Source organism: Heptranchias perlo, chromosome 13, assembly GCF_035084215.1.
Source record: "Heptranchias perlo isolate sHepPer1 chromosome 13, sHepPer1.hap1, whole genome shotgun sequence".
Lineage (NCBI taxonomy): Eukaryota > Metazoa > Chordata > Chondrichthyes > Hexanchiformes > Hexanchidae > Heptranchias > Heptranchias perlo.
In genome coordinates this window covers 34,825,175-34,849,988 of record NC_090337.1, presented here as the reverse complement: position 1 = coordinate 34,849,988, position 24,814 = coordinate 34,825,175, and the positions used below count along the sequence as shown (strand labels likewise).

Genomic DNA, 24,814 nt, shown 5'->3' with positions numbered 1-24,814 from the left:
CTACAGCTATACAAAGTCCTGGTTAGACTACACCTAGAGTACTGTGTTCAGTTCTTGGCATCGCACCTTAGGAAGGATATATTGGCCTTGGAGGGAGTGCAGCGTAGATTTACTAGAATGATACCTGGACTCCAAGGGTTAAATTATGAGGAGGGATTAAACAAACTAGGGTTGTATTCCCTGGAATTTAGAAGATTAATGGGTGATTTGATTGAAGTTTTCAAGATATTAAGGGGAACTGATAGGGTAGATAGAGAGAAACTGTTTCTGCTGGTTGGGGAGTCTAGGACTAGGAGACATAGCCTAAAAATTAGAGCCAGGACTTTCAGGAGTGAAGTTAGGAAATACTTCTACATGCAAAGGGTGGTAGAAGTTTGGAACTCTCTTCCGCAAATGCCACTTGATGCTAGCTGAATTGTTAATTTTAAATCTGAGATTGATAGATTTTTGTTAGCCAAAGGTATTAAAAGATTTGGGGCTAAGGCGGGTACATGGAGTTAGGTCACAGATCAGGGCTAAATGGCCTACTCCTGTTCCTGTGCTATTTTTTGGGGTTTCTGTAGCTCTTGCTAGTTACGGCGGATGAGCAGGAGAACCTATGCGATAGCCCCTTCGTTTTCTGTGCATTAAATATAGTCTGATTGGTGCCTTGGGTTTTCCTATGATATATTTCACAGTTTCATGAAAAAAACATATATATTGTAATACCCGGTCTCGCTTAGGCTGTTATTCATAGAATCATAGAATGATACAGCATAGAAGGAGGCCATTCGTCCCATATTACCTGTGCAGGCTCTTTGAAACAGCAATCCAATTAGTCCCACTCCCCTGCCCTTTCCTCCTAGCCCTGCAAATTTTTCCCCTTCAAGTATTTTTGCAAGTCCCTTTTGAAAGTTACTATTTTCCACCATCCTTTCAGACAGTGCATTCCAGATCATAACAACTTGCTGTGTAAAATAATTTCTCCTCATCTTACCACTGGTTCTTTAGCCATTTACCTTAAATCTGTGTCCTCTGGTTATCGACCCTCCTCCTACTGGAACCAGTTTCTCTTTATTTACTCCATCAAAACCCTTCATGATTTTGAGCACCTCTATTAAATCTCCCCTTAACCTTCTCTGGTCTATGGAGAACAATCCCAGCTTCTCTAGTCTCTCCGCATAGCTGAAGTCCCACAATTCTGGTACCATTTTATTAAATCTCCTTATTCACAGCAATAACTTTATTTGATAGAACAGAGACATTGGGACTAGAAGGAAAGAGCTGAGCATTTGGTACAGAACTGGCCAGCATGCCATCTGGCGAATAAAAAATGATATCTTCCCTTTTACAAAAAAAGCTATCACACTCCATTACAACACAAGTTTATTAGTTGTTTTACCAAGAGTGGTCAACCAGTCGCAAATTGCTTTTTTTTGCACATTTAATATGGAAATTTGCAGCCTTGGAAAATACAAAAATTCAATATTGGCACGGTTTCCTTGAGATTGAATGGTGACAAACTAATGGATCGCAAGATAATTACAGATGAGGAAGTCCATTGGGCCCATCTTAATTCATCCATCCAGAATGATCCTAAAATTCCCTCGCTGCTGCATTCAATTGGTTGTTAAAGGATTCCAGGGTTTTCACAACCATTACTCTGTTTAGAACTCTGTTCCATATGTTGATCACTCTTTGTGAGAAAAAAATCCTGATATCAGCCCTAAGTTTACCTTTTACTGGTTTGCATCTGTGTCTCCCGGTCCTACTCTCGTAATGTTATTTAAAGTAATATTTTGGATTTACCTTTTCCATTCCCTTAGCTATCTTATGTACCTCAATCTTCTCTCAAATGCCTCCTTCCCAGGATAAAAAAAAGCTCAGCTTTCTCCAATTTTTCCTCATAATTTTGACCTTTGATACTGGGGATCATCCTTGATGCTTGTGTGCACTGCCTCCAGCACTTGAGTGTCTCCCTTGTTTCTTGGCAACCAGGACTAGATGCAATATTCAAGGTGCAATCTGAACAAAGTATTATAAATCTTGATCACTACTTCCTCTGACTTATATTCTATTGTTTTGACAATGTAGTTCAACAACCTATTGGCTTTCTTGATTGCTGCTTTGCATTGGTTGGACATGTTGAGCATCAAGTCTAATAAGTTCCCTTTCAGCTTCATCCTTAGCTATTTCAACACCATTCATGGATTATGTGTGCCCTATTTTTCTTCCTATGTGCAATACTTTACACTTCTCTGCACTAAGTTTCATCTGTTGTTGTTCTGTCCACTTGCATATTTTGTCCAAGTCATTCTGTGATTTCTGAGCTGCCTCTTTCAATTCCACTGCCCCATCTAATTTGGTATCATCTGCAAATTTGGTTACTTTGCATTGAGTTTCTGAATCCAGGTTTTTTATGTAAAATTGAAACAGTTGTGGTCCCAACACTGAATTCTGGGAAACCCACTCAATACTTCCCCCCCCCCCCCACCCCCGACTCCGACCATGACGTAACTCCTCTAGTGAGTGCTCTTTGTTTCCTACCTTACAGGCAGTTTCTTATCCATTCCCAAGGTTTACCCTGACTCCTCACAGCTTTGAGTTTAACTAATAACCTTTTGTGTGGTATTTTGTCATTTTGCCACTTACTCTCATAGCTTCCAGCTTCTTCATGGCAACTAATTTTACATAGGGTCCTTAGTAACCATCAAGAGAGGCAGAAGCTCTACCTGTTAAGGTTGGATTCAGATCCAGATCTCAATGGTGAAGTGGTAGATTTCTTGCCTCTGTCACCCTGTATCCCAAGAGCATAATTCATTCATTTATGATCTGAAGAAGGACAGATTACCTCTCCGTGTTTGTGGTCTAATTTTATTTTGTTATGGAGAAAAGTAAACTTGAGTTATAATTAGGGGGTATTTTATTTTTGTAGAGTGAATACAAATTATCTGTGTTGAAGTATAGTTCAAACTTCATATGGTTTCTGAAAATTTCATCATGCTGTTACTAGGTAAATATTTTTAAAGGGCTTAAATGAATTTAAATCACCATTGAATTTCTCAGATTAGTTTGAAGGCTCATAGCCATAGCGATGTATTTCTGTGCAAGTTAGATACCCGGCTGATTAAAAGAAAACTGTTGTTCCCCAGGAATCTGTTCTGGGGCCTCAATTTTTCACCATATTTATTGATAACTTGGATGAAGGAATAGAGAGTGTATATATCCAAGTTTGCAGTTGACACTAAATTTGGAGACAGTAAGTAGTGCAAATGGGAACAGGAAATTGCAAAGGGACTTAGACAGATTAAACGAGTGGGCAAAACTATGCCAGAAGGAGTTCAATGTGAGAAACATAGAAACATAGAAACATAGAAAACAGGAGCAGGAGTAGGCCATTCGGCCCTTCGAGTCTGCTCCGCCATTCAATTTTATCATGGCTGATCCTCCAGTTCATTACCATATTCCCACTCACTCCCCATACCCCTTGATGCCTTCTGTGTCTAGAAATCTATCTAGCTCCTTCTTAAATATATTCAGTGACTTGGCCTCCACAGCCTTCTGTGGTAGAGAATTCCATAGGTTCGCCACCCTCTGAGTGAAGAAATTTCTCCTCATCTCAGTCCTAAATGTCCTACCCCGTATCCTGAGACTGTGACCCCTCTTTCTGAACCCCCCCAGCCAGGGGAAACATCCTCCCCGCATCCAGTCTATCTAGCCCTGTCAGAATTTTATATGTTTCAATGAGATCCCCTCTCATTCTTCTAAACTCGAGTGAATACAGGCTGAGTCAACCCAATCTCTCCTCATATGACATTCTATAGATTATAGAACAGTTCCTACAGATTGAAGGGTGGCAAATGTAACCCCACTATTTAAAAAAGGAGGGAGAGAGAAAACAGGGAACTACAGACCAGTTAGTAGGGAAAATGCTAGAGTCTATTATAAAGGATGTCATAACAGGACATTTAGAAAATATCAACGGGATTAGACAAAGTCAACATGGATTTATGAAAGGGAAATCACGTTTGACAAACCTACTGGAGTTTTTTGAGGATGTAACTGGTAGAATAGATAAGGGAGAACCAGTGCCTGTGGTTTATTTGGATTCTCAGAAGGCCTTGGATAAAGTCCCCCATAAGAGGTTAGTGTGTAAAATTAAAGCACTTGGGATTGGTGGTAATATACTGGCATGGATTGAAAATTGGTTAACAGACAGGAAACAGGGAGTAGGAATAAATGGGTCTTTTTTGGGGTGGCAGGCAGTGATTAGTGGGGTACCGCAGGGATCAGTGCTTGGGCCCCAGCTATTCACAATATACATCAATGATTTGGATGAGGAACCAAATGTAATATTTCCAAGTTTGCTGACGACACAAAACTAGGTGGGATCGTGAGTTGCGAGAAGGATGCAAAGAGGCTTCAAGGCGATTTAGACAAGTTAAGTGAGTGGGCAAATACATGGCAGATGCAGTATAATGTGGATAAATGTGAAGTTATCCACTTCGGAAGGAAAAACAGAAAGGAAGAGTATTATTTAAATGGTGATAGATTGGGGAAAGTTGATGTACAAAGGGACCTGGGTGTCCTTGTACACCATGCAAACATGCAGGTGCAGCAAGCAGTTAGGAAGGCAAATGGTATGTTGGCCTTCATTGCAAGAGGATTTGAGTACAGGAGCAAGGATGTCCTACTGCAGTTTTACAGGGCCTTGGTGAGACCACACCTGGAGTATTGTGTACAGTTTTGGTCTCCTTACCTAAGAAAGGATATACTTGCCATAGAGGGAGTGCAGCGGAGGTTCATCAGGCTGATCCCTGGGATGGCAGGGATCAGCCTGCCACCCACTAATCACTGCCTGCCACCCCGAAAAAGACCCATTTATTCCTACTCCCTGTTTCCTGTCTGTTAACCAATTTTCAATCCATGCCAGTATATTACCACCAATCCCAAGTGCTTTAATTTTACACACTAACCTCTTATGGGGGACTTTATCCAAGGCCTTCTGAGAATCCAAATAAACCACAGGCACTGGTTCTCCCTTATCTATTCTACCAGTTACATCCTCAAAAAACTCCAGTAGGTTTGTCAAACGTGATTTCCCTTTCATAAATCCATGTTGACTTTGTCTAATCCCGTTGATATTTTCTAAATGTCCTGTTATGACATCCTTTATAATAGACTCTAGCATTTTCCCTACTAACTGGTCTGTAGTTCCCTGTTTTCTCTCTCCCTCCTTTTTTAAATAGTGGGGTTACATTTGCCACCCTTCAATCTGTAGGAACTGTTCTATAATCTATAGAATTTTGGAAGATGACAACTAATGCATCTATTATTTCCATGGCTACCTTTTTTAGTACTCTGGGATGCAGATTATCAGGTCCTGGGGGTTTATCGGCTTTCAGTCTCATTAATTTCTCTAGCACTATTTTTTTACTAATACTAATTTCCTTTAATTCCTCCTTCTCACTATTGCCTTGGTTCCCTAGCATTTCTGGGAAGTTATTTGTGTCCTTTTCCGTGAAGACAGAACCAAAGTATTTGTTTAATTGCTCTGCCATTTCCCTGTTCCCCATTATAAATTATCCTGTTTTTGACATAAGGGACCAACATTTGTCTTCACTAATCTTTTTCTTTTTACATACTTGTAGAAGCTTTTATAGTCCACTTTTATGTTCCTTGCAAGTTTACTCTCATACTCTATTTTTCCCCTCTTAATCAATCTCTTGGTCCTTTTTTGCTGAATTCTAAACTATTCCCAATCCTCAGGCTTGCTACTTTTTCTGGCAACTTTATGTGACTCCTCTTTGGATGTAGTACTATCCTTAATTTCTTTTGTTAGCCATGGTTAGGCCACATTTACTTTTGTGATTTAGCACGAGAGAGGAATGTTTAATTGTTGCAATTCATGCATTCGTTCCTTAAATGTTAGCCATTGCCTATCCACCGTCATGCTTTTTAATGAAGCTTCCCAATCTATCATAGCCAACTCACTCCTCATATCTTCATAGATTCCTTTGTTTAGATTTAAGACCCTAGTTTCGGATTGGGCTACTTCACTTTCCATCTTAATGAAGAATTTTATCATGTTATGGTCACTCTTTCCTAAAGGACCCCGCACAACAAGATTATGAATTAACCCCTTCTCATTGCACAATACCCAATCTAGGATAGCCTGTTCCCTGGTTGGCTCCTCAATGTACTGGTCTAAAAAACCATCTCGTACACACTCCAGGAATTCATCCTCCACTGTATTATTGCTAATTTGTTTGGCCAGTCTATATGCAGATTAAAGTCACCCATGATTACACTAGTACCCTTGTTACATGCATCTCTAATTTCCTGTTTGATCTCATCGCCTACATTACCACTACTGTTTGGAGGCCTATAGACAACTCCCACCAGTGTTTTCTGCTCCTTGGTGCTTCTTAACTCCACCCAGACTGATTCTACATCTTGATTTTCTGAGCCAATATCCTTTCTCACTATTGCTCTGATTTTATCCTTTACTAACAATGCCACCCCACCTCCTTTTCCTTTTTGCCTGTCCTTCCTAAATATCGAATACCCTTGGATATTCAGCTCCCAGCCTTGGTCACCCTGCAGCCATGTCTCTGTAATTGCTAATATATCATATCCGTTTACATCTATTTGTGCCGTTAATTCATCTACCTTATTACGAATGCTTCGTGCATTCAGATACAGCGCCTTTAGATTTGTCTTTTTAACATTTTTAGACATCTTAACATTTTTTTGTCCTCAGGCCCTATTTGTCTTATTACCATTTTTTCTTACCCGGACCCTATTTGAAAGTGTGAGGTCATCCACTTTGGACCTAAGAAAGATAAATCGGAATATTTTCTAAATGGTGAGAAACTAGGAACTGCAGAGGAGCAAAGAGATTTGGGAGTCCAAGTATACAAATTATTTAAAGCTTGTGGATAGGTACAAAAGGCAATCAAAAAGGCTAATGGAATGTTAGCCTTTATCTCAAGGGGGCTGGAATACAAAGGGGAGGAGATTATGCTTCAGTTGTACAGAGCTTTGGTCAGACCCCATCTGGAGTACTTTTGGGCACTGCACCTCAAGAAGGATATATTGGGCTTGGAGGGGGTGCATTGCAGATTCACCAGAATGATATCGGGGCTTAGAGGTTAAATTATGAGGATAGGTTGCATACACTTGGCTTGTATTCCCTTGAGTATAAAAGATTGATGGGTGATCTGATCGAAGTGTTTAAAATGTTAAAAGGATTCGAAAGGGTAGATACTGGGAAACCAATTCCTCTGGTAGGGAATGAAGAACGAGGAGACATAATCTTAAAATTAGAGCCAGGCCATTTAGGAGGGAAATCAGGAAGAACCTTTTCACACAAAGGGTAGTAGAAATCTAGAACTCTCTCCCCCTAAAGTCTGTGGATGCTGGGACAATTGGTGCTTTCAAGACTGAAATTGACAAATTTTTGTTAGGTAAGGCTATCAAGGGATATGGAGCTAAGGCAGGTAAATGGAGTTGAGGTACAGATCAGTCATGTTCTAATTGAATGGCAGAGCAGGCTCGAGGGGCTGAATAGCCTACACCTGTTCCTACGTTCCAATGACAAAGCAGCTGAAGATGGTTAGGCTGAGGACACTTGCTGTGTTTTTTTTAATTCATTCATGGGATGTGGGTGTTGCTGGTAAGGCCGGCATTTATTGCCCATCCCTAATTGCCCTTGAGAAGGTGGTGGTGAGCCGCCTTCTTGAACCGCTGCAGTCCATGTGGTGAAGGTTCTCCCACAGTGCTGCTAGGTAGGGAGTTCCAGGATTTTGACCCAGCAACGATGAAGGAACGGCGATATATTTCCAAGTCGGGATGGTGTGTGACTTGGAGGGGAACGTGCAGGTGGTGTTGTTTCCATGTGCTTGCTGCTCTTGTCCTTCTAGGTGGTAGAGGTTGCGGGTTGGGAGGTGCTGTCGAAGAAGCCTTGGTGAGTTGCTGCAGTGCATCTTGTGGATGGTATATATTGCAGCCACGGTGCGCCGGTGGTGAAGGGAGTGAATGTTTAGGGTGGTGGATGGGGTGCCAATCAAGCGGGCTGCTTTGTCCTGGATGGTGTCGAGCTTCTTGAGTGTTGTTGGAGCTGTGTTTTCCTGGGCCTGCAATGACTGTTCTCCGACAATCACAACCATCTTGCTTTGTGTCAGCTATAACTCAGTTTTGCTCCGATTCATTGATTGAATACTGTCTTGATCTTCTGTGGCATTCTTCGCGCCCTGGAGAAGGAGCAGGCGGTGAGTGCCGGTGGGTACCACAGAGACTGGAGTGCATCATTAACACCTATAATAAAATTATTTTTTTTCAAAAAATATACTTTATTCATAAAATTTGCAGCAATACATACAATACAGTTGTCATATCACATTCCAAACGTACACAATACAGATTATACAATTTACAGGTTACATCAAGTACAGTTCAATGAACACATTGGACATAATTACAGTTCATGACACTCTAGGGTGCCTCATTGCTCAATACACATTTTGATAACAGGTACGTTACAGATTCTTTACAGGTTCATTACAGTTACATTACATCAATTAAAATGTTACATTCTGCCCGAGGGGGGTTTTCCCTGATTGCAGCCCCTCGGTATACAATGGCAGGAAGGCTCTAAACGGTTGCCTTTCCCCACAAAGCCTTTGCGGCGGCCGCACCCATCCTCAGTGCATCCCTCAGCACGTAATCCTGGACCTTGGAATGTGCCAGTCTGCAACACTCAGTCGAGGACAGCTCCTTGTACTGGAAGACCAACAAGTTTCGGGCAGACCAAAGGGCGTCTTTCACCGAGTTGATGGTCTTCCAGCAGCAGCTGATGTCCGTCTCAGTGTGCGTCCTCGGGAACAGCCCTTAGAGCACAGAATCCTGTGTTACGGAACTGCTCGGGACAAACCTGGACAGATACCACTGCATCTCTCTCCAGACCTTCTTTGCAAAGGCACATTCCAGAAGGAGATGGGTGACGGTCTCGTCTCCACCGCAGCCTCCTCTGGGACAGCGCGCGGTGGCGCTGAGAGTCCGGGAGTACATGAAGGATCTGACGGGAAAGGCCCTTCTCACCACCAGCCAAGTTAGGTCTTGATAAAATTATGATTTAATTTGGTTTCATTTGATTTATTACTGATCAGTCAAGATGACATGGGTTAAAGCCCAGTGTCATCAGTGGAGGGGCACATTTGTGTCTAACCTCCCCCCCCCCCCCCTCCAGGAGCTTAAAAAAAGAACCCCTCCCTTTTTTAAGGGGCTTAAACAAGAAAAAATGCTGCCTTGATATCCAGGGTAGCTACTCTCATTTTTAAAAATTCCCCCTCCGTTATCACATTTTAAAGTTTTATATCTGAGAACCACTGCATTTACTTCCCGGCAATCTCAAAGTGTCTCCAAGCGATTGGTTGCCGGGATTTGAGTGATGCGTGAAGTAGGTGGGTAGATGTAAGACTATTGGTTGGAAGGATGGTCACTCAGGATCGGCCCGCCCCCCGCCGCTCTGGATTGGCTCGGATCGGCCATTAGCTGCTCTTTGTTGGCCTGGAGCGGTTTCGCTGTGGATCCGGCCCTTGTTCTGGGGGTGGGGGGGGAAGGGAAAGATCGGTGTTTGTGGACGTCCTTTAGGGATCGGGAGTGAGCGTTTTTGCGCAGACGTGTGGGTGTTGCGAGCGGAGTAGCGATGAGCGGCGGAGTGTATGGAGGAGGTGAGCGAGCGAGCGCACTACACCACACCGGGGCTGTGCATGCGGCTCTAGGCCCGGCGCGGCCGCCCCTCCCCGGAGGGAGCACGGCGCATATGAGAGCGGGAAGGGCACGCACAGCATCAGATTATAGCGAGCTCAGTTCAGACGGTTCATCTCATCAACTGTCTCCACTAAAGTCACCGACCCAATACTTTATTTACCCGTCACACGCGGCCTAATTGGTTTGTCTAATAAACTTCTTGATGAAAGAAAGAAACTGATACGTTGCATTGTGCACTGTTGGAAACCAACCCAGAAAAAAAAACCTGAAGGTTTACGTCTAAGGGTTAGAAACTTATTATGTCCGAATGAATGAAAAGTTCAAAGTGGGAAAAGTCTTGACAAATTTAAGATCCATTAAGGTTAATTGGTTCGTGTAGGTTTTGAAAAGGGTCTTTTCCCCCTCCATCCTTTAGCACCTGATCCAACCGGTCGCTCTTTATGTGATTGTTGGAGGCTATTTGCAAACGGGGCACATCACTGCTGTGCCCGATCGTGTCCTTGCCCAACATGTGTGTACACACTTATTTTACAATAGGAGTCACTTAAGGGTAATCAGGAGTAGGAACCTGGTCGATTTTTCAGTTCTTCAACCCTAAGGGTGTTGAGGCCTATTGTATCACATTGATCTGAGAATAGCTAATTTAGTACAGACCTGGTGTTGAACCTGGGACCTTCTGGTCTGAATGGCGTAGTTCCACACTGGGCAGTGAATTTACCAACAGAACAGTAGGAAGCTTTCAACTGCTTTGTTTTCTTCTTGATGGATATACAAGTGAAGAAAATTAGTATTTAGGGTGCTGAGCGTTTTTGAAGAATTTTTGATTTAAAATATGAAATTAGAACATTGTATGTTATAGGGTGTGTAAACATATCAGAGTTGCAGAATTAGTGATACTGACACATTGCTGTGGAAGTTGTGCAGGTCTGATCATATTTTTTTCTCAGGTTTATTAATTTCCTGTTGTCACAGTCAACAATGAGTTTTTTTCCTTTCCATTGAAGAGTAAACTTTTATTAATGTGTCTTGCTTTGTCTTGGTCATTCTAAACTACATAACATTTCTCTCCACAAGAATGAGCAAGTGACTTCAATTCAGACCTTTTTTAATGCTGCTTTTCAATCATGTGGAAAGCATGCAAGAATATCCCGGGAATTACTTGCCTCATTATTGGGGCAGAAATTGTTCCTGAAATAATGGAGGAGCTCAACAGCACTCTGTTTTCTGTGGTGAATCGAAGGACCACGTTAACAAATTTGCACATGCGCACTAAAACATGGAAATCGTGAACTTTCTCCTATTGGTTCGCTGGCTATTTGACAGCTGTGCACGCTACAATCATAGAAATCACTTAAAAATTGCAAACTTGCTCATCTGCCCAGCTGGAACGTAACTAATTATGCCATCAAAAGGTACCCTTGAAAATAACAGGTCTAAACTAAGTTTTAAAACTGTGACAGCTCTTTATGACTGCGAAACAACTAAAAAAATTAAATTTTAAAAATGTGGAGTCTCATTATTCCTTATTTTCTTATTTTAATAGTTTTTGGTCATTATTTTGCCTTCTGTCTCTTCAATTCAATCATTTCTTTGGCTTTTTATTAAAAAAATAAAACTTTTGTTTACAATTACTTCCAGAATACTAACGTTAAATGAATGAAGTGTGCTTGTGGGCGTGTCTTCTATTCTCAGACATTTCCATGCGAATCAACTTATGCTGTTCAGAGGCTGGGTTGATTGTGCCCAATTCTTTAAAAGTTCAAAATCACGCATGTCGATGCCACAGAGCCCACAGTAAGCACATTCGTAAATTTATTTCACAGGAGCTGCAATGATCGTTGTCACGCTGCTCTGCGCAATTTCTGCCCCATTATCTCCTCTATTTGTATGTCTGGAAACCTCCAGTGTTCTGCTGCAGCTCATCGTCTGGAGAATCACAAGTGCTAATCCAATTCTGTGCCACAGTATGGTGGATTACCATGCAGAATATCAAGGATAGGTTTCTCCCAGGCGCAAGAGAAACTCAAAGCATTGCAAACCCATTCAAATGTATAGAATTGCCTTTGTTATCCAGGTATGAGAGACCTGGAAATAGGTTTTAATTTAAAAAAAATCTTTTTGTAATTTATTCATGTTAAGCCTAGTTGAACTCAACACCTCTGCTGCCAAGAGTGTTGGTACTTTGCTTCCAGACTTCTGGCAGCACACCTTTGACCAGCTGCTAGGAGAGTGAATTAGTGTTCAGATTGGACTCCTTTGTGATTTTCTTTCTATTCTCTTTCCCCGCCCCCCCAGCTGGGAGATGCCCGAACCTCCACTATGTGTGGTTCAAATCAAGAACTGAGCAGAATCGGAAATTGAACCTGCATCTCCCATGGCACTGAGCATTATTGCTCCAGCGTTTGGCACATTGTAACAACCATATTCTATATTCTAATGTAAGCCAGTGAGTTAAACTGCTTGGTGAATGTAAAAGTATGAATGGCAAGTAGGTGAAACCTCATGTTTTATTAGAATTTAAAAATACTGTAATTGCAATTATTATGTAAGTATATAGTAAAAGTATCCTTTTTGAGCAACATAGATGTGTATCACCCTGAGTCCCTGTTTTTGAGTACTGTTGGTTTCATTGCACCCAAGAAAGAGTTTTGTCTGATATGCCATTTTAATATTTTGCAGATGAGGTTGGTGCCCTTGTGTTTGACATTGGGTCATACACAGTGAGAGCAGGCTATGCTGGGGAAGATTGTCCAAAGGTAATTTGATTTTTGTATCACCTCCCAGTGAACTGTTGAGACTCCATGAATGCTAAATAAGTAGGTTAAGGGAAGTATAGCTGGCATGTTTATAATATAGTTTATGATCATGCTTCCTGTCTCTCTTAATTGAAAGGCATTTGGACAGCTTATGGTTAACAATTTATTTGGAATGTGTCCTCACAAGATTGTATTTTTACATTATGCATCGTAGATCTGTTGCATGTCTTATAGCATAGTCTGTAGTTTTAGGGCTATATTTACGCATTTGTACTATTTCGGGTACATCACGTGAGTTTCATTATCTCAGTTGATTCTCTTATGTTAAGATCCTTTTCTGATAACGGGCAGCACCCTCTCTAGGTCTAATAAATCATCCTTGTTTAACTCCCTGCTCCAAGACTCATGTCAACTTTGTTACCAGGATAGTCTCACCTTTCATCCTCTGTACTGAGCAACAGCTTATTCTCGATTATTTCACCTATATCTCAATTCCCCTAGACGCCCCCCCCCCCGGCGCCCTATCCTCTGATTTCACTGTCCTCCTGACCTCTTTCAATCTCGTCCTTCATGTAAACTCCTCACCCATATCCTTGGGCATCTCTCATTGCCTCTCTGCACTCAAGTTCTCAATCACTGACAAAGCAATCTCTGACAACTTCCTCATCTCCCTTGCCACCAACCTTCCTCCCTCCTCCAATCCCACTATTCTGTCCATCAGCTGTGGGAAAAGCTCTCTATCAAATTCCCAATTCCTCTGCCTTTGGCTCTCAACCCATAACACCACTGCCACTGTGGGCTAGCATAACTGCTCCCTCTTCTCTGGCTTGGCAACATTAGCCCCAGGAAATTAATCAGCGGGGATCATTGGCTAGTGCATGGGAGCTGAATGATGGCTGATTTTTCCCGTTCCTAAACAGGGGTGCTGAACTTAAAAAGAATGACAGATGATTGAATTGATTATCTCCTGGGTCTGTGTCACTGCTATTCACTGGATAAGCTCACTAAGCCATCAGGAAAGCTACCCTCTTATTCTTCATTGCAAGTAATGATACAGACTGGTTGCATGTATCTCTATTAAGGTGGTGCCTATAGTTCTGAGATGTTTACATGATTCAGAAAGGATTCATGTTAATGTATTATGCTTCTGATACTAAATGATGAGTCACTATTACTTCTAATAAGTTCTCATCTTGTTAAAACAGTTTTAAAATGAACATTTATGAACAGTATCAGATTAATTGCATGTTTAAGGTGAACATATGTTTGAAATAGTACCTTGGGTATATTTTATTTCATACACATTGAATAAAATACTTTATAGATATATTTGTATAATGTATGGAAATGTATTGTGAGCTGAACTATAATCTTACTTTTAAAGGCAGACTTTCCAACAGCTATTGGGGTGTTGTTGGAGAGGGATGATGGGAGCACACCTATGGAAATAGAAGGAGACAAAGGAAAGCCAAGTGGCGCAACTTATTTTATTGATACAAACTCTTTGCGAGTTCCCAGAGAAAATATGGAAGTTATCTCTCCTTTGAAAAATGGAATGAGTACGTCAGCAATTTAAATACTGTTTGTTTTTTCCTTGCCAGTTTTCTCTCCTCCTATCCTGAAGGCCTCTCTAGATTATATTCTCACAGTTTCCAGTTTTCCTTTAATACATCCACCATTCTTGTGTGAGCCTTGAGTGTTTGAAGGCTGCTGGACCAAGTTTGGGGGAGGGGAGAATCGTACCCAAGCCTGATCCTCTCCTCATCATGTCCACGCACCGACACTTGCAGCAGGGGACATAAAACAACAGTCATAAGCAAGAATGCTGGTTGATTTTCCCCCCTCCTTAACTCAAGATTACTAAGGCCAATTATAGACACCCTACCGCCATCCTGGCTGAGTTCATCTAACTCAACACAGACTGGGGTTGGAACCTATGATCACTATTTTTATAGTGATGTTGAAAGGACTCATTTCCAAGAAGCCCCTGTCCATTTCTTTATCTACAATAGCTTTAAATAACGTATATATTAAGTAATGAATTGGGTTAAAATTGTAGTTGTTATAGTCTTCGGGTTGGTGGTTTTTTAATGTAATTTTTAAATACTAAATTTTAAAATCTATGTAAGCTGGTTTTGTAGTAAAGGTGTAGAGGCAACAGCTGCTGTTGTAGTTTGTGTTGGTAAATTTAATCAAAGCCAATGAGTGACGAGAACAGAGGTGAATGATGAATGTTCAGAAACACCCTAATTGCCTGTTTTGCAGATTATAAAATATGCTTTTATGTTTGTCATCACACTGTATACTTAAATATATTTTTTGGATTATCTATAAATTTATCATGTTTGCAATTTATTACTTTTTTGAGGGAATGTTTACTATTTAAAGCAAAACTGTAATCATGTTCTTTATACATATTTAATCTTCACCTTGTATAGTATATTGAATAAACATAGGAACAGGAGTAGCCCCTCGAGCCTGTTCCGCTATTCAGTTAGATCGTGGCTGATCTGTATCTTAACTCCACCTACCCACCTTGGTTCCATAACCCTTGCCTAACAAAAGTCTATCAATCTCAGTTTTTAAATGTTCAATTGACCTAGCCTTAACAGCTTTCTGGCAGAGAGAATTCCAGATTTCCACAACCCTTTGTGTGAAGAAGTGCTTTCTGACATCACCCCTGAACGGCCTAACTCTAATTTTAAGGTTATGCCCCTTGTTCTGGACTCTCCCACTAGAGGAAATAATTTCTCTCTCCACCCTATCAAATCCTTTAATCATCTTAAACACCTCAATTAGATCACCCTGTAATCTTTTACATTCAAGGGAATACAAGCCTAGTTTCTATGCAACCTGTCCTCATAATTTAACCCTTTTAGCCTGGTATCATTCAGGTGAATCTGCCCTGGCCCCCCTCCAAGGCCAGTATATCCTTCTTGAGGTGTGGCGCCCAGAACTGAATGCAGTACTCCAGATGGGGTCACACCAGAGCTCTGTACAGTTGAAACATAACTTCCACCTCCTTGTAGAAGTGTTCACATTTTGTTTTCCATTGCGGGAATAATTACTCTGTTGATATATTGTTAAATTCAGTACATGAGGCACGTGTTTCAGCAAAAGCTTTTGTATGAAGCATGCTTCTATGGGAAAAACCCATTATACTGTCTGTTGTATATGTTATGCTGGTAACTTCCACCCACCCACCCACCCACTTTGTGTCTGCCCTTGCTGGCGGCTTCCCATGCAGATTTCTTGGTCGATATCTCACACACTGTCCTCCTGCTAAGCCCTGCCACCAACAGTAAGTCTGCTGTGACCAATATGTGCTAACTGTACCTTTCTAATCATGGTATTTAGTTGTAACCCTACTTCAGATCAGCTACCATGGCTTTGGCAACAGTGCATGGCTCCTTCCATATACAGTCCATTTCATCAGCCCTGACCCGGTGGTTTAAAAAAAACTTTAAATGATGCTTCGTTCTGTTCTAGATTTTTTTTTTTGAAGACAGTTATTGTCATATAGTGATTTAAGGCTCATTGGCCCACTTTTCCCTCTTCCACCCCCCTCTGCTTCACCCTTTAACCTCCCCTCCCCCCTTGCATTTCTCTCTTCCTCCCCTTCTTCCTTCTCCTCCCTCTCCATCCATCCATCCATCCACCTCTTCCTCTTCCTTGCTCTCCCCCTTGTAATTGTGGGTTAACATACAAGTAAGACTCCAGTATTTTAATCTACCATTCCTTCACAATTAAAATAAAAGATTAGAATATCACTTTGGATAAGAACTTTTAAAATTGCTCTAAAACCTGGTGTACAAGTTGCACCTTAATGCAGGTATTAAAACTAAATCTTGGGATATAGGGATGTAGCTTTATAGGAATTTTATTGCTGGGCAACCTATATATCAGAATTTGTAGTAAACATCTACTCTATTGAACTTGCCCAGCTTTAAATTCCATGCTTTTCTATTTGTGCCTTTGTAAATACTGGCAGTTAATCCTTACAATGTTCATTGATTCATAAAACAAGAGGCCAGACTATATGCCTCATGTAAATAGCTTTTTTTTGCGTCACAACTGTATACAAGATTGATTGAAAATAAATTATTAGAAAAAGAATAATTCAATTGAAAAGTATGCTGATCTGGGTAAAGGATCTAAATCTTGTTGCATTTTACTGCAGTTGAAGACTGGGACAGTTTTCAGGCGATTCTTGACCACACATATAAGAATCACATAAAATCTGAAGCTGGTCTGCATCCTGTTTTGATGTCGGAGGCCCCAGTGAGTATTTGATTACTGTGTAAAATACTGTGTTGGATTTCTGTGTTTTGAATTGAAAAGCATGTTATTTAACGGTTGAAATAGAAAATACAAACCAATCTGATTGAATAATAATATCGCTCTGAAGGCAGTGTGATGATGTATGGTAATATGCTGTGGTAGGATGGAAGTTCATGTGTTCAGTTTTACACACTGTTCCAATATCTACCATGCGAGCATGGAAAATCAAGGCAACATCTGCATTTGGGGAGAAAAAATGATGGGTCATTCATTCTGTCATGGTCTTGTATACATCTGGGCAACTAGCTCAAGTAGCATTGGCCAAGGTTGAGTTCCTGGCTGCATACTATCCTGTTGTATAGAGAAACTTGATAACTGGCATAGAAAAGTGCTGTCAAGAACTTTTTGTTGCAAAGACAGTTGAAGGGACGTGGCAGGTGGGGTGTTAAAATTAAGACCAGTTGAACATTGTAGTATTGCAGTAAAGCAAAATGGTTGTGCATGAGTTATTATCTTCACTTGAACTGCAAAAATATCTAGCAATACAGTTATAGATTTTCTAAATTCAAATTATGTTGGGGGTGTGACATTTAAAGCTTGTCGACACTGAGATGTTGATGATCGGTCACTGATTTAAAAAGAAATACATCAGCTACCTCAGCAAGATGGGTATTTGAACCTGGTACTCTTGTCTATATTTATAGTACCTCACCACTTAATGAATTTACCCACTAGGTAGATGCCAATGGGGGAACTAATGCCCTTTGTTTCAAAAACTAACTTTGTATGCCCAGTTTCACATTTTGATATGCCATATTTTCACTGTGAAAATCTATAGAATTGACATGATCTAGGAACATATGATTCCTTTTGTAAAATCTTGTATTGCTATGTAACTGATGTTACTCTTTGTGCAGTAATATGTTTGTATGGTGTCCTTGTTTTAACCAACAATTATTTAACATTTTTTTCTGGTATTTATAGTGGAATACACGGACAAAGAGGGAGCGACTTACTGAGCTGATGTTTGAACACTATAATATCCCAGCATTTTTCTTGTGTAAAACAGCTGTGCTCACGGCGTATCCTTTATTGAACCAATTTTACAATTACGTATATGGTAATGAAATTGACAAATTTTGCCAAAATTCCAAGAGAGAGGTAAAAACAATGTTTAAACATACAATAGGTAGTTAGTTTATGTGAAGTAAATGAAAAAGACCAGTTTTTAATAGCTTTTTAAAATAACAAACCCGTGCAAACATCGCTACACTTACTTTATAATTTTTAAGAGTACAATCCCGATTTTGTTTTCCTCTAAGGGATCATTGAAAGAAAGCCTGTCTTCGCATCAAAAATCCTGGAGTGGATTATTGAGATAGTTTGTGATAGTCACATTAGCATATTCTTCTTTCCTTCAATATGTCCTCATATCTGCATACCCCCAATAAAGTTGGATTTTCTTTCATTTGGGACAGTAAGATTACTCAATACAGTTTTTTTTTAATTCGTTCATGGGATGTGGGCGTCGCTGGCGAGGCCAGTATTTATTGCCCATCCCTAATTGCCCTTGAGAAGGTGGTGGTGAGCTGCCTACTTGACCCGCTGCAGTCTGTGTGGTGAAGGTTCTCCCACAGTGCTGTTAGGAATGGAGTTCCAGGATTTTGACCCAGCAGCTATGAAGGAACAGCGATATATTTCCAAGTCGGGATGGCGTGTGACTTGGAGGGGAACATGCAGGTGGTGTTGTTCCCATGTGCCTGCTGCTCTTGTCCTTCTAGGTGGTAGAGGTTGCGGGTTTGGGAGGTGCTGTCGAAGAAGCCTTGGCGAATTGCTGCAGTGCATCCTGTGGATGGTACACACTGCAGCCACTGTGCACCGGTGGTGAAGGGAGTGAATGTTTAGGGTGGTGGATGGGGTGCCAATCAAGCGGGCTGCTTTGTCCTGGATGGTGTCGAGCTTCTTGAGTGTTGTTGGAGCTGCACTCATCCAGGCAAGTGGAGAGTATTCCATCATACTCCTGACTTGTGCCTTGTAGATGGTGGAAAGGCTTTGGGGAGTCAGGAGGTGAGTCACTCGCCGCAGAATACCCAGCTTCTGACCTGCTCTTGTAGCCACAGCATTTATATGGCTCGTACAGTTAAGTTTCTGGTCAATGGTGACCCCCAGGATGTTGATGGTGAGGGATCCAGCGATGGTAATGCCGTTGAATGTCAGGGGGAGGTGGTTAGACGCTCTCTTGTTGGAGATGGTCATTGCCTGGCCCTTGTCTGGCGCGAATGTTACTTGCCACTTATCAGCCCAAGCCCGGATGTTGTCCAGGTCTTGCTGCATGCGGGCTCGGACTGCTTTATTATTTGAGGGGTTGCGAATGGAACTGAACACTGCAATCATCAGCAAACATCCCCATTTCTGACCTTATGTTGGAGGGAAGGTCATTGATGAAGCAGCTGAAGATGGTTGGGCCTAGGACACTGCCCTGAGGAACTCCTGCAGCAATGTCCTGGGGCTGAGATGATTGGCCTCCAACAACCATTACCATCTTCCTTTTGTGCTAGGTATGACTCTAGCCATTGGAGCGTTTTCCCCTTGATTCTCATTGACTTCAATTTTACTAGGGCTCCTTGGTGCCGCACTCGGTCAAATGCTGCCTTGATGTCAAGGGCAGTCACTCTCACCTCTCCTCTGGAATTCAGCTCTTTTGTCCATGTTTGGACCAAGGCTGTAATGAGGTCTGGAGCCGAGTGGTCCTGACGGAACCCAAACTGAGCATCAGTGAGCAGGTTATTGGTGAGTAAGCGCCGCTTGATAGCACTGTCGACGACACCTTCCATCACTTTGCTGATGATGAGAGTAGACTGATGGGGCGGTAATTGGCTGGATTGGATTTGTCCTGCTTTTTGTGGACAGGACATACCTGGGCAATTTTCCACATTGTCGGGTAGATGCCAGTGTTGTAGCTGTACTGGAACAGCTTGGCTAGAGGCGCAGCTAGTTCTGGAGCACAAGTCTTCAGCACTACAGCCGGGATGTTGTCTGGGCCCATAGCCTTTGTTGTATCCAGTGCACTCAGCCGTTTCTTGATATCACGTGGAGTGAATCAAATTGGCTGAAGACTGGCTTCCGTGATAGTGGGGATATCGGGAGGAGGCCGAGATGGATCATCCACTTGGCACTTCTGGCTGAAGATGGTTGCAAATGCTTCAGCCTTGTCTTTTGCACTCACGTGCTGGACTCCGCCATCATTGAGGATGAGGATGGGGATGTTTATTGAGCCTCCTCCCGTTAGTTGTTTAATTGTCCACCACCATTCACGACTGGATGTGCCAGGACTGCAGAGCTTTGAGCTGATCCGTTGGATGTGGAATCGCTTAGCTCTGTCTATGGCATGTTGCTTCCGCTGTTTAGCATGCATGTAGTCCTGAGTTGTAGCTTCACCAGGTTGGCACCTCATTTTAGGTATGCCTGGTGCTGCTCCTGGCATGCTCTTTTACACTCCTCATTGAACCAGGGTTGATCCCCTGGCTTGTTGGTAATGGTAGAGTGAGGAATATGCCGGGCTATGAGGTTACAGATTCTGCTGCTCCTGATGGCCCACAGCGCCTCATGGATGCTCAGTTTTGAGCTGCTAGATCTGTTCTGAATCTATCCCATTTAGCACGGTGATAGTGCCACACAACACGTTGGATGGTGTCCTCAGTGCGACGACGGGACTTCGTCTCCACGAGGACTGTGCGGTGGTCACTCCTACCAATACTGTCATGGACAGATGCATTTGCGACAGTTAGATTGGTGAGGACGAGGTCAAGTAAGTTTTCCCCTCGTGTTGGTTCGCTCACCACCTGCTGCAGGCCCAGTCTAGTAGCTATGTCCTTCAGGACTCGGCCAGCTCGGTCAGTAGCGGTGCTACCGAGCCACTCTTCGTGATGGACATTCAAGTCCCCCACCCAGAGTACATTCTGTGCCCTTGCTACCCTCAGTGCTTCCTCCAAGTAGTGTTCAACATGGAGGAGGACTGATTCATCAGCTGAGGGATGGCGGTAGGTGGTAATCAGCAGGAGGTTTCCTTGTCCATGTTTGACCTGATGCCATGAGATTTCATGGGGTCCAGAGTCAATTGTTGAGGACTCCCAGGGCCCCACTCTCCTAAAATCTGATTCCTTTTTTTGTATGGATTGTACCCTGGTACCTTTGTCGGTGTTGCCTGGTGCTGAGCCAAATGGTGCCTTTCCTTGCTGGGCCAGTTGGTGGAGCAAACAGCTTAATCTTATTGAATACTCCTGAAACAAAACCTGTAGAGTCCTGCAACCTTAGAGAAAGCAAAACACACAAACTTAAAAACCTGCAAATTTTGACTATCCAGAATAGTGAAAATGTTTGGGAGAATGTGTATGCCCAGTGATGATAGGAAAATGTATCTGGAAGCTCCTGAAACAACTAGAATGATTCACGCTTCACTCTAATCATAAACCTTGATGCTATTTTTATTTGCTCCCTGCTAGGAGAATGGATCGATAAGCTGTTAGGTCTCTGTTTAAGTTGTTCTTAAGCTGGTTACCTTACTAAAAGGTATGAGAGCATTGTAGGTTACTTGGACATCAGCCTCCAGCATCTTAATCTCCCTGTGAGATAGTGCTTTGTCTCTAGCATCTTATGATTTGGAGGATATTGAAAATCCACTGTGGGGAACCAAGTTCAAACCTGTGTGTTGCTACACTGCCTTATCCTACTAGATTGCTCCGAACAAACTCTTAACAGGATATTGGGAGTTGAAAGTTAAGTCCCACCTGTCAAAAGTTAGCAAATACAGATTTTTTTTAAAGGAATTGCCTATTTATTCCAGGAACAGGTAACAGTATGTATATATATATATTTGGCTGTGTTAAAGATGAGTGGTTATTTGATTCCCTGCTGTTATCATTTCAAACTGATTGATCGGTAATAACTAGATGTACATACTAAAGTTAAAGTAATCAGTCAACACACTTTTTGCCTCCACACCTCCCATTGTGTTGGGGTACCATTTCTCAGATACGGGCTGTGATCTGGTATCTTGTTCAGTGCCTATATTTCACTGGTGAGCAGAGATGGCAAGCTTTAGAAAGCAATTTAATGATTGAAGAGTGGGCAGCAAATCACAGTTGAGCCTGATCCTGGCAGATTTTCCCTGCTGCCAACCCCCCCACCTCCCCCCAAATCTCAGGATACTGAAACCAATTGTAGAGCTTCACTACTGCTTTAGCTGAGACCTGTAAACTTATAATCTATCAGTGATCAAATGTGGAGCGTTCTTGGTCCATATGGTTCAGTATGACCCCATAGGGTGCAGTTACTCAAAGACGTCAGATTGCCTGATTAGTACTCTTATGGAAATATAGCACAGATTGTCTGTTATTGAAAATGCAAGCTGAATTAAAGTCCCATTGTGGAATGGCCTCACTTTGTATTTCAGTTTCCTGTGTCTTTTTTTTTTCCTTCACTTTGTGTTAGATTTGCAAATGGCCGCTCTACAGGCTTGGTGTTAGATAGTGGAGCCACACACACCACAGCTATTCCAGTACATGATGGATACGTTCTTCAGCAAAGTAAGGAAAAATGCGGACCTGGATGAAATATGAAATGAACCATTTAAACCTGATACCTTTTGAAGAGGCTCTTCTATTAAGTGAATTAACCACTAGTACCTCCCTCCATTCCCCCCCCCCCCCCCAACCCCCACCGGCTCCCTCTCATACCACCTGCATGCCCGGTTCCCTTTGTTGCTTTATCACAAACCTTAAAGCAAATATTTATTTTTGTTGAATGCACATCAGGCCATTCTTATGTAAGCACTATCCTTCATTAACCAAATGCTGCCTTCCATCTGTATGGTAGAACCAATGTATTTTTTTCTGATTATAATTTCAGGCATTGTTAAGTCACCACTCGCAGGAGACTTTATCTCCATGCAATGCAGGGAACTGTTTCAGGAACTGAATGTGGAAATAATCCCACCATACATGATTGCTTCAAAGGTGAGGGAAAACCAAAGCGTATAATTCTATAAATATATATATAACACTCCTTTTATAATATAAACAATGCAGCTTTTAGTTGAAACACGTAAATGTTTGAAAACAATGTCCACTGTATATTCAAAGTAACAGATAACTAATTATTTTTGGAAATAAGGTGTGCTTCACTTTCCAGTTTTGTAAATCTTGAGGATTCATTTGAAATTAGATTTAGCACGAACATTCTGACTGGGAATTGTTGATCATATTTCTTTTCACCGTCTATGCCCTTTACTTGGCCAAATTCCTGCTTTCCACAGGTAGTACATGCACCTGAGGTTCAATACTTCACCTGAGATGTAAGACATTTCTGTATTGTAAACTGATGTTGTGACTTGTCAGGGTGCAGTGAACAAAATTTTAAATATAATTGGAGCTTTACTAATCCTTAGATTCCATAGCAACTTTATTTTAGCAGTAGGTGAATGCGAGCAACTGAGGTCAGCCCAGATGGAACTCCTTTTTTTTCATGGCCATTGTAGAAGAGTTGCCATGAGCCCTTCTGAAACAAGTGAGATTCGTGGATCTTTCTGTATCAAGAGCACATAATCAACATGGAATGTTTTTGTTTAACACTAGCTGATCTCCTGTGGCATTGCTCATGGTTAGCCTTGGGTCTGAAGCAGATTTATGATTTGTAGTTGCTAATCTGATCTAGGCCTTTATAGGTATTTATGAACTGTTAATGTCAGTCGGAGGGCTTTTGGTAACTGCTTGTAAATTTCAGGTTGCAGGTCAATGGCTAGCTTATTTTTATTCAAGATTGTATGTGTAACGAAGTGTGACATCTGGTATGTGCCAGGTGTGTGGTCGACACAAGACTATATAAACATAGATACGCTGGATGTAAGGCAAGAAATCACCAATCATCAAGTTTTGTGGTAGTTTCTTCTGCATTTTCTATACTCCTCAGGTCAACACTACCAGAAAACTTTCAGCTTCAAAGCCTGCTGAGATGCCCACATTACAGTCCTCATTGGCTTCAAAATCTGTTCAGGTAAAGGCAAAACCTTCTGATAAAAAGGCATATGTGAAGAAAAAAGATAAACCCAGCAAGCTACAAAAGGCCTTATTACCTCACATGCGATACTTTGGGCTTTAGCAGAACCAGTGCCTTCAAGTAGCTCCATAACATCTCCAGTCTTGTCTAAGGGTTCTGCTGCTGTGCTGGCACTTCAGTGAGAGTTTCAGCCTCTATGGGATGCACACATTTGGAATTGGGGCTGGAATGATGCTTCCCTCATTTTTATGTGTCATATTCTTTCTCTTGGCCCAAGCAGCACCTTTCCTTGTTGGTTAATGACAACATTATCCTTTGTCTTCTTTTCTTCCTATGGGATATTAAAACTCCAGCTTGGCATCACCTAATTGCACATCTTGATTTATCTTGTTTGTTCCTAATCTTTTCAGTCTTCGTGTCCTGCATCATGGGTCTTGGTTCTTCACCTCAGTTTCTCAGTAATGGGAGAAAAAAAACCGATAAACCCTTTCTCATGGATGACCTTATTGATGGTTTTAGGTACTCCTGGTTTCTTATAACCACCTAATTTGGCTTGTGAATTAGTCAGCTCCATCATTGAGGTGCCCATTTGTGTTTAGTATTTCCCATCTCAGTCTGTTGTTAAATAGGCTGCTTCTGCAACTTGTATATGAGGCTTCTTTTGAACATTCAGTTGCTTTCCAAAATGGCAGTATTTGTCCAGGCTAAATGTGTTACTGATCCAACTTTCAAACTTTTGTAGAATTCCTCTGATTCGGTCTAGTCTGAGGGAGGAGGCTCAGTACTATTTGGCTAACTACCATGATGCCTAATCTGATTAAGCTGCCTCTGTCCCTTTCATTTTAAAAACGGACATTTTTGAACATTTGATTTGCTGGAGGTTAGATCCCAGCTCCCTCAGCAATTGAGCAATTATTCTTTAATTTTCTTTTTTGTGCTAGCTGAACTAAACCAGGACTTATTAATGAATT

At 41.7% G+C, this 24,814-nt stretch overlaps 1 protein-coding gene across 2 annotated transcripts in view; it reads left to right on the top strand.

Moving 5' to 3' along the window:
• Positions 1-9,575: 9,575 nt before the first annotated feature.
• actl6a (actin-like 6A) overlaps positions 9,576-24,814 on the top strand; it is a 31,637-nt gene continuing 16,398 nt past the window's right edge. Inside the window, exons 1-8 of one of the 2 annotated variants that reach the window (XM_067995307.1) lie at positions 9,577-9,713; positions 12,433-12,509; positions 13,894-14,068; positions 16,690-16,790; positions 17,775-17,872; positions 22,281-22,375; positions 22,698-22,804; positions 23,757-23,840. In XM_067995307.1, the coding sequence (XP_067851408.1) occupies positions 9,689-9,713; positions 12,433-12,509; positions 13,894-14,068; positions 16,690-16,790; positions 17,775-17,872; positions 22,281-22,375; positions 22,698-22,804; positions 23,757-23,840 (762 nt within the window). In that variant the 5' untranslated portion in view covers positions 9,577-9,688. Of the gene's footprint in view, positions 9,714-12,432; positions 12,510-13,893; positions 14,069-16,689; positions 16,791-17,774; positions 17,873-22,280; positions 22,376-22,697; positions 22,805-23,756; positions 23,841-24,814 lie in introns of both variants that reach the window. The other variant, XM_067995308.1, reaches the window with a different exon arrangement.